Genomic DNA, 14,721 nt, shown 5'->3' on the forward strand with positions numbered 1-14,721 from the left:
TTTGTTTGTCTTACAGAATTCCTGTTTATTGTATGACTTAAATGTCGTGGATCTAAATGAAAGTAAGACGAGAACGTGCTGTGCATTCTGAAATTTCTCATCAGAAAGTATTAACTATTGCAAAGGAACACACAGGTGTTTAAAAGTGAGCCTCTGATTCCAAAACACATTATTTAGGCGTCCTTTGTATTAAACAAACTTTGTTGCCAAATGTTTTGACATGTTTATATTATATTTTCATATTTTTAATGTAAAGTTAAAACAATTATCTGACTTTGGAATTAACAGATGCATCACAGGATGACTGCATTTGCATGTAAATGTTTTCAGAAATAAACTCTTTAAGTGTACTAATTTTGTCTTACTAAAAAAATACCTTGACTTTTTTTTTTCCCCCTGTTATTTATACAAGACTTTTCATGTAATAAACATTTACATCATCACATGGGGAACCTTTTGATGCATGACATCACTTATGTTGTCCCCCAGATAACACCTCTTTTAAGTAGTGGATATTTAATACAGTCACCTGGGAATTTTTGGCTTTGTTTCTTTTATATCCATTTCAGAAACAAATGTGTCACTTGAATACCCTTGAATAGGGAGGTTACAAAGGTAAGGGAAAGAATAAGCCATATACAAGATCAGTATGTTACTAACCTTCCTTAGAAAGCAGAAATCACAGAACAGGATGCATACAGTAATAATTATCTTGTTATTATAAACTTTTATTATCCTATAGATAGTAATAATTCATGCAGGTGTAAGCAACATACCTGTGTATTCAAAAATTCCTTTTGTCATAAATGTTCACAATATTAAAAGGGTAAGCAGCACTTGTCTGATAGTGTGAGAGAGTTATGCTATTTTCTTAAAATATAAATACATCAGGTATCTGATTCTGCTTATTGTGGTCTGTTGTATACTAGTATGTGATATCTTTACTTTCAGTGGAGGATATCAGATTTTATTTATATTTAAATGAGGGCAGAACCAGGATGCCAGTTTCTCTTCCTTTAACCAAAAGCAAAGCAAACACAAATCAAATCTGCAGGACATGCAGAAAGAAAACACAAGTAGGGAAATCTGAAGAATTGTGGTGATTATATTGTGCTATTACTTTTTTTTTTCCCTGGGAGATGTGGTTCTGCTGCTTAGTTAATATAATTGGTTTATCACAATTTGTGAATGAATAATACTACTGTGCAAAACGTGTTGTGAGCTATCCCAGCACATCCAGAATAACTTAACTGCACTGACTTATTGTTCTGGAATGTCACTACCCTCCTGAATTACGCCTGCTTTTCTGAGGGCTGTTTCAGATTGTTATAATATCAAATTATTATTAAATTCAGTATTGAGACAGTGAGCTCAACTGGAAAGTGCTTTCTGAAGCGCATGGGACCTAATGTGTCTGAGTGTACTGCCAGGTTACTGCACACTAGGCCATTTAGTATGCTTGCTGCAAGAGGATGGGAAGGGCTACAGATTCACAGCCACTCCTGACAACTCGTCATCGCCAGTTACTTAAACTAGCCTTCAGAGCAGAATCTGAAATCAGGGAACAAAGGATAATCCCTGTCTTATTTGCAGTCATAGCAGAGGAAGAAGACAGTGCTGCAAGGGATTTTGAGAGGCTGTCTGGGTCCTTGTCTTACCTCAGCCTCAGATCAGCTGTTGCTACTGTACTGCAGGAAGATGGTTAGATAGCTGCAGAGATGGAAATTTCACTGTCTCTCCAAGTGGTGTTCAGTCCTTACTTAGCTAGTTTGGCAAGCAGGAAGCTTGCTAATAGCTGACCTAACTGGTACACACGGAAAGCAGGTTCTCCCTTTCCTCTTGATGTAGGTGAACAACTCTGACTGCCCTCCATCTTCTATTTAGGCCAGAGAACTCCTGTCCCTTCTGCCTTCCCTTGTAGTTGCCATTTTTGTCTCTCTCCTTTCAGTATTTTTGAGTTGGTTCTCAACTCTGCTGGAGCGCAGACCTAAAAACTGAGCAGACTATTTCAGATAATAACAGCTGGAGAGATCAAAATTATTTTTTGTTATGATATTCATTTGTGATTCTCCTATTTATGCATCCCAGCATCAGCATAATGCAAGCTACCCTAATACTGCTTGTAATCCATAATTTCTTTTCTGAAGAACTGCTTTTTTATCCTTCCATGTTCTTGTGCAGTCGATTATTGCTTTGTATACATAAAACCTTCTGTTTCTCCCTATTCAGTGGCATTTCAGCTTCTCCAGTCTGCCAAGATCCTTCTGAATTGTAATGCTGTACTCCAGCATAGTTGGAGCTTCTTCCTGTAGATACAGTCTCCAAATATAAGTGTACTCTGTTCAGTCATCAAAGATGTTGATGAAAGTACTGAATAGTTCTGGATCCAAGACAGATCTCAGTGAAATCCCATTCAATGTATCCTTTCAGCTTAGAAGTGCTAATTACTCCCAAATAATTTTGTGCTCATTCTATATACTTGTCTAGGCCGTATTCTTTTTTCAGTTAAGAGCACATCTGAAATCCTGTGATCCTCACTCTTTCTGCCCTATCCACAAAGCCTGTTACCATTTGATAGAAGTAGACTAGATTGATCTGGTATTATTTGTTACTGACAAACCCATGCTGTTACTTCTCATACCATTACTTTCTAGATTCTTCCAAGTGGTTGGATTACCTGTTGAATATTTTTGTTCTTACTGAAAAATTCAGCTAACCAGTTTGTAGAGCAGCTTCCTTCCACCCTTTGAGAGAGATGCAATCCTATTTTAGTTTTCTGGAACCTGACTCATTCCCAATATTGATTCCTAGGGATAACCTGTAGCAGCTCTAACACTGCTTGAACCCTAAAGGAGTTTCATCAGGGTCACTCTATCAAAAAATCTTTAACTTAGGTAAGTATTTTCCAGTCTATTTCTTCATTTTCCTAGCCTAAGCTCTCAGGTCTTTATCAGTGGTGCTAGTAGTGAAATCGCATCTGCCTTTTAAATTTAAGACTCAGGTTAAAAAAGGCATTAAGCATACTGGTGCCACCAATAATTAGGTGATTTCCCTCTCTATGGAAAACCAGACCATTTTTTTCCCCTTGCTCTTCTCACTATGCATCTTTCTAACATCCTTGCTATCTTTTAAATCCAGTTTTCTAACATTTTGGGACTGTATCTTTCTGGTTTTGTCCATATGTAGGCCATATGTTTATTAATAATTTAGTAATTTGACTGCCTTTCTACTTTATTTCAGGTCATTGAAGGTCTTATTATTCAGCCAGGTTCGTCTTTCACTTCCTCTCCTTCCTCTGTGTAGATAAACTTCTGCAGTTTCGCCTTTAGCAGTGGGTCTCCAGAGAACTTTAAGCTGCCCTGAACTCGTAGAAGTTTAGCTACTAGTTCTCTAAGTCTTAACTTAGTTCCTCCTCCTCTTCCTAACAATGAAAATGGGTAAAAGAGGGTCAGATCGATTTGTAATTTTTAATTTCTTCTCTGTATAGCTAATCACAATTTAAAATACAGTAATTTCTTCTACACATTTTTACTTCTCACAGTGTTTTCTACTACTTGTGGCTTAGGTATGAGCTTGTCATTGGTTCATCTTAGGGAGATGCATATGTTTAGGTTTCCATGCAGTGTTTGCAGGATGCCTCACCCCTGCTAGCTGGTGCAGTGGGCTTCACCTAACCTGCCAGGTAGCATGAGTGATCTCCTCATTCCATACTCTGCTCTCCTGGAGCAAAATAACTGCTTTTTTCTAAGCATATGCATTGTCGACTATGTTCATAGGAGCATGCCACTGGGAAAAAAAGCACTAGAAAGGACCTAAAAAACTCCCAGCAAACTTTGGAGGCACTTTCCCAACTAGAAAATAGGATGGGAGTTATCTTTCATTTACACCAAAGCTGGCTGGATGATAGCGCCGTACAGATTCCCCTAGATGGAAGTTTTAGAGTAAATGAAGGTTAAATAAGGGATTTGACTGGAAAAATGAGGTCATCTCTTACAGTGAAATAGAAGATAAAGGTGAATGTTCACACCAGACCCTCAGATCTCTTCAGAATACATATCATAAGCAAAGATTGCTTGGATTTTGCCAGTAGGACAGGAATAATGTTCTCTTTCAAAATGTGAGATGCACAGACATCACCTATACCAAATTGATCATTCTCTTCCCCCCTGACCTCAGAGAAAGGTAGGTATTCAGGATGTAACTCTGAAATGATCACAACATCTGTTGTTTCCCATTGGACTTGTAAATACTTAGTATGAAAATCAGGCCTTTGATATAAAGGCAAATCACATGTAGGAAGAAGAAATACAAATTCATAGGGGTTTAAAAAATATATACTATGATGGCTTCACATGAAACTTGCTCATATAAGGCTCTGAGTTTTATTCGGTGTATGCATACTAACATATAAAGCATGTTACCATGTTCATACTGAAATCAGTTTGTTGTGAACAGCTCCATTTAAAATGTTAGCATAGACTGAACTGATGATGATCCAAAATGCTTTAAAAAACCATTTTATTGGCGATGCTATAAATATATACCAGAGATTTTACTGCTGCGTAAACATGCTGTGAAATCAACAGGAAAGTCAATTCAAAATGCATTTAAGAATAATTTCAGGAATTACTCCGAGTCCCCCTACCTCTGCATATGGTTTTATGGCAACAATTTGCTGTTGATACATAAAGGCTGTCTGTGAGTGCCACCTGAAAAGCATATACAGGAAAACTAAGATGTTGTGTAACTGAGGCCCTGATCCTGGGGTGGATCCACTGACAGGAGATTCCTCTAGAGGTCGGACACGGCATTTTGCACCAGTAGGAGACTGGTAAGAGATCACACTAAGGCATTGCTAGGCATTAGAGAAATTATTGTATCTAATGTGTTAATTATACACAGGTGTAATTAAACCAAGAATTCATCTGAGATTCATATGTGCTGGTGATTTGTATACTGCATATGTATATATGAATATATTTCGAGCTTGAGCTATAGCACAGTTAGAACAAGTAACAAAATCACTCTAAGAGCTCCAGTGAGACATTTAAATACTAGTAAGCTTTATGATATCTCTTTGCCTGCAAATAAGTGAATGAAATTTAGATGGTATCTGGAAGTTACATGTTTTTAAAATGCATCTTGTTTCAGTAGGGTGGGAAAGAGTGGGTTGGGTTTCTAGTGGTTAGAGAGAGCACAAGCACAGTAATATGAACACAGACTTAAAAGCCCTAGGACATCTAAAACCATCTGAAGAATGAAAAAGTCTTTATAGAAAAATCAGCAGCAATTATTTCTGTGTGAAAGATGCCTTTCTTCCTAGACAGAAGTGCACGATGTCTGAGAGAAGCATACACTTCAAGATGGTATCTATCCTGAAATTAATGGTACCCAAGATACCATTTAAAACCAACTCTTGAGAGACTAGTGCTGCAAGTCCTGTCCAATCCCAGTCTGACCTGATCTGCTCTGCCTTGTAGACTGCACCCAGTAACCTAGTAAAACCTGAACAAGCTAAACCCGTGCTTTAGCTTTCTCTATTCCACCAATAATGCTTTTAGCTATTATATTACTTTGCACTTCAATAGTTTAATTCACTTAAGTTGTTTAAAGCTGTCGGGGAGCTTTGTAAAGGGGAAGCTGCTTCAAAAATAAATTATAACCCAGTGTCATATTTTTAAAGCTAACTGTTCTGGTAGGTGGAATCCAACAGCAGCATGGTTGAGCATAGACACCATAGTGCTGGGAAATCCCAGCGCCAAACTACAGAGCTAAAGCACAGACCTGTATCAGGATGAGGTTCAAACCAACCCAGACCCATTTAAAGCAACAAAACTTGGGGTTTTCTGTAATCCTCTGTGCTTCCAGGGTCTTTGTTTTATCTTGGAGAGCATGGATAAAGTCCCAGTCTCTGTTTTCAGAAGACCAGAACAAGAGCGTGTCTGTCTCTGCCCTTCTTGTGCCGGCGGTGCTGCTGGCACCCACAGCTACAAGGCCACACACCAGCGGCCGGCCCTGCACCAGGCACGTGAGGAAGGGGGAGCAGTGGGAAAGCTCTTCCTACAACAGCTCTTCCCGTAGCTCTGCTGTCCCAGCAGTCCCAAAGACACACACCGTGGAAGACAGAGCCTGGAGAGAGATGTTAGCTGCGGATGTTTCCAGTCATTTTACAAATCACTGAAAGGCACTTCTATGTTTCTAGTCGACAGTACAGCCGTAAATGCAGCCAAGTTTGCTGCAATAAAATAAACAGTTTTGACACAAGAGTGAGCAAAATAAACTTAAGCACAGTGCAATGCCACCACCCAGGAGTTCGTTTTTCTGGTTTCATTTCCCAGAGTTTCTGCAGTCTAGCAGTCTTGAAATAAAAATGCATTACAATATATAACATTAAATAAAATATCTTAGGAAGATCACATAAGACTTCATCACATAAGACACTTTGAAAAGAGAACTAGTAGTTTATTTTAAATTCCCCTGTGGCTGGAAAACCCTTGAATACACAATACGTGTAATACTTGCAGGTGTAGTAGTGATGATTGATAGAAGTAAGTCAAAGATTTTCCTCTAACTTCTATGCACCACTCTTCATACTTGAAATGCCCATTCATGTGTCACAGATAAAAGATATAATAGATATAATAGTAGATATATAACCAAAGTTGCCATCTAATTGGAATTCTTTTTTTTTTTAAACATAGGATGAATTTCACAGGCAAAGTTCCTAGGCTAAATTAAGTAGAATCATACAATTATTTGTAAGACACCTTAAAGCTCATCCAGTTCCAACCTCCTGCCATGGACAGTGACAACTTCCACTAGACCAGGTTGCTCCAAGCTGTGTCCAACCTGGCCTTGAATACTGTTAGGGATGGGGCAGCCACAGCTTCTCTGGGCATCCTATGCCAGTGCCTCACCACGCTCACAGTAAAGAACTTCTTCCTTATATCTAACCTAAAATCTACCCACTTCCAGTTTAAATCCATCCCCCCTTGTCCGATCACTCCATGCCCTTGTAAAAAGTCCCTCTTCAGCTTTCTTGTAGGCCCCCTTTAGGCACTCGAAGGCTGTTACAGAGTCTCCGAGTCTTCTCCAGGCTGAATAAGCTCAGCTCTCCCAGGCTGTGTTCACAGAAGACTGCGAAGACATAAATACTGCAAAGACACAACTCAACCCACTTGCTGAAGACTGCTTTAATGAATGGAGCGAGACATTTTATCTCCAAGCTGCAAATGCAAACGCGCAGCAGACGAACCCCCCATTCCCTTCTGCAGTGAAGCGGTCCCTACAAATCCCTGTGCTCCGCCCGATGCCCGTCCCCAACCTGCGTCCCCAGGCACGGACGGGGCCACCTGCGGCTCGCCCCAGCGGGGCGCTGCGCGGCGGCGGTGTCTGGGCTGCAGGTCGGGCGAGCGGTCGGAGGGTGGAGTGAGAGGGACAGGCTTGGCGGCGGCGCTCCGGGCCGGGCGGGCAGCCCGGCACTTTCCTTTTCGGCGCGGGGAGGAGCGGCAGCTGCGCAGGCGTTGCTCGCACCCTGTTGATTAGTCAGTGCTGGGATGGCGCTTCCTGGGCCAGGCGCGGCGGCGGGCGGCCCCAGCCGGTCCCGGGGGGCGGCGGGAGCAGCAGCGGTAGCCTAGCGGGCCTCCCCTTCTGCCTAGCCCGGCATGTCCCGGGGCTGCCGGCGCTGAGCGGGGCGGGCTCCTTCCCTCCGTCCCCCTGCCCGCTGGCTGAAGCCCCCCTCGGGTGGGAGCACCCCGCCAGCCCTGCCTGTCTGGCTCCCTCTTCCCTCCTTCCCCTCCCCGGGCCGGGAAGATGGACCCCGGCCCGCCGCTGGGCTGCAGCCTCAAGGACATGAAGTGGAGCGCTGTGGCCGTTCCCCTGGACCTGCTCGTCAGCACCTACCGGCTCCCTCAGATCGCCCGGCTGGACAGCGGTGCGTGGGGCGGCGGGCGGCCGGGGGGCTCTGCGGGATGGGGCCGGGCGGGCGGGCACCGGGCGCCGCTCCTGGGGCGGGCTGACAGAGCACCCGCGGTACCCGCTTTCCTCGGCGGCTTCACCTCCCGAGCGGTCCTTACACCGACATCTGCCGCTGCCGGGTGCCGGTGCAAGGCTTCGACTCGCTTCGAAGTCCCTGCGATGCTTTGCACCAGAATACCTGGGTAATGTCGCCTTTACCGTGTGTCCCCAGAGGAGCTCGGCGGAGCCTGTTCGCTGTCAGCTGCCCCCCGAGGAAGGTCTTCGCAGTCTCAAGTGAAAGCGTGGAGGGGCATTTTCAGTACTAGAGAACCAGTGCTGTGATGAGGTGATGCTGTACCAAGGCCAAATAAGAAGGAGTATTCAGTAGCTAAATCCCGTATGTTATGCCTCACAAAAATAGCCACGGATTTATAAAAAGAGGAATAAAGTGAGGAGCCTTTATGATCTCTAGATAACTTTTTATTACTGTTCACTTGGGTGCTCACCTGCCGTTTCCAAGTCTGCAGCTTTTTGTTTACTCCAGGAAATCAGAAACAAGTGTGGCAGAATAGCTGTGACAGCGTTTTACCTTTCCTAGATGCCTCTCTTAGAAAGCAACATGTCAGCACAGAGAACAAGGGGGAAAGGGAATTTCTTATAAAGGCTCAGACAGCTGCTTTATAGTTGCATGTGTGTGCCTTGCGTGGTAGCACCATGAAAACTAACTCCCCTGTCTCTAAGGGAGTGCAGGAGATAACTCATAAATCAGGGGAAAAAATCGCAGGGTTTTTAATTTCCCAGTTTATGTAGTTACATTGTACTTATGAGGTGTAATAGAGCAGATCGCTTATAAAGTTTTGTCTTGGTTTGAAAAGTTGAAAATGAGCACAGGCATCGTCCTCTGTGACTCCTGGGTGTGCAGATCAAGACCAGGATTGGTTTATTACTTAACTGCAGTTTCCATAATCCAGTGATGATTCAAGCTGGGGCTTTTTTGACTTTGTCCCTTGATTATGCAGTACTTTTCCGATCCCTTGTAGTGCTTCCTCAGAGCTGGCACTCAGAAACAGGTTAAAGAAAAGCCTCTTTGCCTTTTTAACTGCAGCTGGCTGTTTTTCCCACCGTGGAATGTATATATTGTCCTGTGAGAGTGGCAAAGCTAGTATGTTAAGGAGTTCCTCGTGGTAATACCTTCTGTCACTAGAAACAGCTAAAATGGCCTCCAGTCACTGCACTTAAGGCTGTCAATTTACTTGAGATTCCTGGCAATGATTCAGGCTTTAACAGGATGTATGTATTGATGACTTACAAATTTCCCTCTCTCTCTGTTACACTTCCCAGTCTTCCTACTACTCTTGTCTTGCTTCACTGGAAGAGACCTGAAAGAGCTTTGTGGATAGAGAAAGTTTATGGGGTTTGAAATAAGTAATTTTGGGGTTTTTGGTCTTGAGTTGGACCTGGTGATGGGAACACCAGGTGGCTCCTGTAAGTGTCAGGGAGACGAAGATGTGTGTTTTGTGCAAAGGCTTTTTTGTCCCATATGTCACACAGCATATGCACAGGCAAGTGAATGTAGTAAACAGACCTGAGGTCTTTTGCCCATGTCCTGAGATGGCCAGACATGAGGCAGCTCTTGGTGTAGGTGCCCTGCGAGTAACGATTCAGCCCCACACTAAACCCTGCGAGACGGCAGGCTCAGGTACAGCACCGTGCTAAGGGCTTTGGGTTGGAGCTGGTGGAGGTCCGGCCAGTTCAGCATGCAAGCAGAGGCTTGTGGGTCTGCTTTACCTACTCCTATGGATGTACCTTTTAACTTCTGGGACTACTGATGGCAGACAAATCAATATTTCATAAAGAAAGCAGACGCCGTAGTTGTGGTGGTATCAAGAGAACACTTTTCTATTTCCAGAGGAGGTTGTCTGGGAAAGCAACCATCAATCGGTGCATGGCTCCTTAAAACAGGAAAACTGGGAATGTGCAGTGTTTACAGAACTGACTGGGGCACCTGCTGTCCTGGGAATGATTGCTCTGCATCCCTGTCCTTGTCTTGAAACGCTGAGTGAAGCTGTATCAGAGAATTCTTGATGTAATGCTGAAGAAAACAAATGCAGAGTCCAATCCAAATGTGTGTCATTCAGTGCTGAGGAATTTTAAGGCTACCTCTGTTAACAAAGTAGCGTCTTGTGTGTCAGGTACTCATGGATGTGCCAGGGTTCAGTTGCATTGAAATGTCTTTGGCTCCTCCTCAGGTGCTGAATTCCTCTCCAGATCAGTGGAAGCTGCATGTGTTCTGTGCTGTTGGAAATCAAACCACCTGTAGATGTCTGTCTTCAGTCACCCTCTGGTTTTATGGCTGGCTTCTGTCTGTAGTTGCGAGTGTTTCTAGGCTGGTTGTTTCAGGCATTGTGAGCGTTGATGAAAGCCAGAATTCATTTCTTCTGGAAGAGCAGAGTGTAGAAGAGGATTAAAAATCTGGAGATGCGTCTTCTTCACAGTAACAGTCTTACTGTGTGTTTTCTACATTTCTTAATGGCATTTAGCCCTCAGTAGGTAATGTTCTTAGATGATGCCCACACGAGATCTCCGGTTTTTTACTGTTGCTTCACCTTCAGGCCTTTTGGTTTGAAGGGAGGTAATGGGTATGATGAATGCAGTTTTATCCTTCGAGTTTGGATGTGGAGCTTCTGGAAAATGCCCTAAAGTAGTTCAGTTTGATGTTTTTGACAGTATGAAGTTATGAAATATTTATGCACACTAAATTTGGTCCTCTGATAAGAACGGAGAGTTTTCATGATGGTATAGGAGGAAGTAATCTATTGTTACATCAAGATACAGTTGGAAGTAGTTAGGCATCAGTGCCTACCTTACCATCAGAAATAATAAACATGTCATCTTCTGTTTTTTCAGATGAAGTTTTAAGGCAGTTTAGTTGTGTTCCAGGTTATGCTTTTGGATGCTGTTAAGTAATAAGTCAAGTTTTGTTTTAATCTGTTCATGTGTTTAATATTTTGCTGGTGAATATTGTTATATTAACTGAAGAAATAGTGGGGGGCGGGGGGGGAAGCTGTCACTTGAGAGGAAGCAAATGTTTTTTCTATGTCTTTTTTTTCCTAACATACATAACATCTTAAATACTTCTAGAGGATAACTCAAATACAAAACTGCTCAAGGAGTGCTAAACACCATATCAAAGAAACTGAATGGGCTTTATTTCATGCTGTGGAGTTCACCGAGTGGGTTGTTTCAGATGAAAAGAAGCAAGGAGGAAGCTTTTGTGTTTCTCCTGTCCTCGCCCCCTGCCATCCTGATGTTCATTGTCACAGCTGAATCCCACCCTAGTGACACGGAGAGGCTGTGGGTGGGTGAAGTGGGGAAAAGATTTCTCTCTGGGAACCCGCAGCAGAAAGAGCTCTTATCAGAGTGTTGTCGTTGCACCAGGGCAAAAGGTGAGCGTTGGTGGTCTGTGGGAAAACTCAGATGCAGGGGAGGGTTCAGACCATTGGTAGAAAAGGCTAATAGCGAAGCAGTGACTGTATCTTGTTGTTAGTGCTGAGACTGTGCTGTGTGTGGTTATCTCAGGACTTTACATTTCTGGTACTTACATTTCTAAGGATAATTTTGGAGGATAGAAGAGAAATGCTGCCAGGCTTAAGATCAGGAAAATACTGTTTTGCATAGAGCTTCAGGCTGAGCTTTTTCTTGTAAGCTCACTGCTTCCTTCTGTTGTCTGTTGTGCTTTTTCTTAGCTGAACTCTGTTTGCCTCAGCTGCTGTTGCTGTGCTTCTGCAAGAGCAGTCTTTGCAGGTAGGTAGTTCTCACACACAGATTGGGTATGAACTGAAAGAGTTCACAGAAGTTCTTAGCTCTCAATCCCAGACTATAGTTTCTGGGATTAAGAGGGCATGTGGTCCTCTGATTTTCCTCTTTTTCCACAATGTATTTATACATGCTCTAAACCAAAAGAAGATGTTATGGTAACGGATGCTCTTGGGATCAAACATATTAGCACTTGTCCTCAACTTGTAGAGCAGTGATTCCCTGCTATTCATGGTGGGGAAACAGTGCTGAACTTTTCAGGGAGACCATGGATCGTGGTGAGCCACTGAGACTCCAGAGGAAATTCTTCTCTATGCATTGTAAATGTGTGGTTGTTGTAAGATGAAATGATGGAATTAGTGGCTATAAAGAAAGGAAAACCCAATAAAATAGGTAACAAAGTTAAAGGGTGATTTCTTCTTTCTTACCCCTGAGTGAGCTCTTGTGAATACCAGCAGTGGGTGGATGGTGAGTTCATGCTGCTCCTGGGGGATGAAGAGATATTTTTACTTATCTTAGTTCAGGTTCTATTTTTTTTTTTTTTTTCCTCTCCCATTTCAAAGCCTTTCATAGTGACATACATCTACCCCAGTCACATTCAGAGGACTGTTGTTCCCTGCAGCACATTACTGTAGGGCTTATTCCGGTTCCAAATATCTGTAAACTGAGCACCCTTGCAGCTTATCAGAGAACATCATATTCAATAGAACAGCATGTCCATATACATAGTGAAGATTTCTTATTGCGTCACTCCACAAATGTGGGTTATCTATGCAGCTGAACAATACTTTGAAATGACAAAGAGACTTATTCTTTTAAGGTCTGAATGCTGCTGCCCGTACTTTAATTGTCTTGAATGACCTCCTTCTTTTGAGAAGCTAGTGCAGGGTGTCTCAGTAGTCTGCTATTGAATAAATTTTTTAAAAGGAATCATGTGGGGGTAGGGCAAAGCTTTTGAGTGGACCAAGAAAGAGGTTTCAGATATGCTCAGACCCTGAGCAATGGTCATGATCTGATTTCCTGCTTTAGTGTGTCCCTCTGTTGTAAACTGTGGTGTAGTAGATGAGAGTTCTTGCAGATTGGGCAGATGGACAAGTGCTTCTCATTCAAAGGCAAAAATCCTCGAGATTATATCCACATGGCTTGATTTCTGTCTTAAGTGCTGAGCAGCTTTGAAACTCCAACTGTTTATACTTGTGTGTTCTGCCATTGGAGTGTGATCTCAGAAGCATCTCCTCTTTGCTTCCTCTTCTTTCCTCCTTTACCTTGTGGTCTGCTATTTCTATCAAGACAATTGAATGAAAAAGCAATTGACAGGTTGCCATTAACCACTGCTCCTGGCTTTTTGTTTTCGTTGGGTTTGGTTCTGTTTTTCTTTTCCCCTGCTGGCAGAGTTGTGTTCCAGGAAATTCTACTGAAAAAGCTTTTAATTCATTTAAAATCTGCAGCTACCAAATGGTGTCTGTGAAGGTTATAGTGCCCTCCTGGAGATGGAGGCTAGTAACTTGGCAACACCTATTCTCAACACCTATTCTTATACTCCTGGGAGTTTCTGCCTCCAGCAAGGCAGAAAGAGTTCAGCAGCATACCTGGTTTACACTCAAAGTTCCATGCTTCTTTTCAGCTGCTTTCATGTTTGGCAATGATTTAACGTACGACAGTGTGTACTGCGTGTTCTTTAACCCCTATGTCATTTGCGCTGCATTGGACCCCTAGTAGTGTGGTACGGCTGCCAAGATGCAAAATAGTTTCCTTGCTCTTGTTTCTTGTGTACTTAATAAATGTTCATATTCTTTTCTTCATATTCCTTTCTGCCATTCTTTTCTGCGTAGTGCCAGTGCTTACTACGTGGCACAGTGCCCATTGTGTGTGACCCATTCTTTCTCACCTGAAGAGTGTGGCTCTTTGTTTCACTGTCTGAAGTTAGGTGAAGTCCTTGTGTACATACCTGGACAAACTTCCTGGGTAATTCTATAGCTTGAGTATTGGAAGGTGAAAATCCATTAGTATTTTCTTAACTGGAATTCAAGTGCTTTAACTTTAAATCCATGGATAAGTTCCTAGATGAAGCTTAGTGCCTTGGCTTTTTTTTTTTCCTTTTTTTTTTTCTTCATTTAAAATTATTCATTACATGCAGCTTTCAGATAAGACACAAGATGTACATAAAATGAAAGGAATTAAGGTGTCTTGAGCAGTTAGTAAAACCCTTAATTTTAAACCAGATGTGGTGTGATGAATCATACAGTGCTGTTGCAAGATACAGTAGTAAGGAATGGTACAAGTCTAGCACAGGAAAGAAGGGGTTTGTTGTTCTATGCTTTGTCTGTAAGTGCAGTTCTGGAACTAGGTGTTCCTGGCTTTGGTGATTATGTGAATTGGCACTCCCTGTAATAGCCCAGCAAAGGCAACTTCAGGGAGTATGCCAAGATGAAGTGCTGGAGGGTGTTGGACAACGTTGTCTGGTGCTCCAGGATTAGATGGAAGTTGTGGGAAGAGCTGCAGCGTGTTCCAGTCATTCCAGTAGTGGTTTGTCAGCAGCAAAGGGTATGAGTGTTGCTGTATTTCCTTTTGGCATTAGGAGTAACAAGTTGGTTGGATTACAGCAGCTTAAGTCTCTCCCCTATAGGAAAATATTCATCATCTTAATGTGGATTGCATGTGACTCAAAACCAACCTTCATAAAACCCAGTCAGCCAATATTTCAAGTCTGAAATTTTTGCTTTTAATGGTGCTTCCCTTTGGAGAGACTTTCATGTAGCATTTGTGGTCTGTGATTTTTTTCATACCATTTACAGTATGAAAAGCTTGTGGAACTAACTGTACTGTACCTCTACCTCTAAGCCAGAGCTGCTCATCTGAAGGCCTAGTACAGAAATGTAGAATTGAGATGTATAAGCATATTGAAGAGTGTGTCTTTCCTGACAGTCAGGGCCACGTCTGCTTTGCAGG

At 42.6% G+C, this 14,721-nt stretch overlaps 2 protein-coding genes across 4 annotated transcripts in view; both read left to right on the forward strand.

The window, feature by feature from the left end:
* LOC133266882 (ras-related protein Rab-10-like) overlaps positions 1-443 on the forward strand; it is a 31,667-nt gene extending 31,224 nt beyond the window's left edge. For all 3 annotated transcript variants that reach the window (XM_061448579.1, XM_061448581.1, XM_061448580.1), the window contains one exon: positions 17-443. In XM_061448579.1, coding sequence (XP_061304563.1) covers positions 17-91 — 75 coding nt within the window. In that variant the 3' untranslated portion in view covers positions 92-443. The remainder of the gene's footprint in view (positions 1-16) is intronic.
* Positions 444-7,705: 7,262 nt separating this feature from the next.
* Positions 7,706-14,721, forward strand: part of GAREM1 (GRB2 associated regulator of MAPK1 subtype 1) — a 101,216-nt gene continuing 94,200 nt past the window's right edge. The window contains exon 1 of the mRNA XM_061448582.1: positions 7,706-7,933. Coding sequence (XP_061304566.1) covers positions 7,813-7,933 — 121 coding nt within the window. The 5' untranslated portion in view covers positions 7,706-7,812. The remainder of the gene's footprint in view (positions 7,934-14,721) is intronic.

The sequence above is a fragment of the Pezoporus flaviventris genome, unplaced genomic scaffold (assembly GCF_033815535.1).
Source record: "Pezoporus flaviventris isolate CSIRO_AGI_PZ_B2104156 unplaced genomic scaffold, CSIRO_AGI_Pfla_v1 ptg000007l, whole genome shotgun sequence".
NCBI classification, from domain to species: Eukaryota; Metazoa; Chordata; class Aves; order Psittaciformes; family Psittacidae; genus Pezoporus; species Pezoporus flaviventris.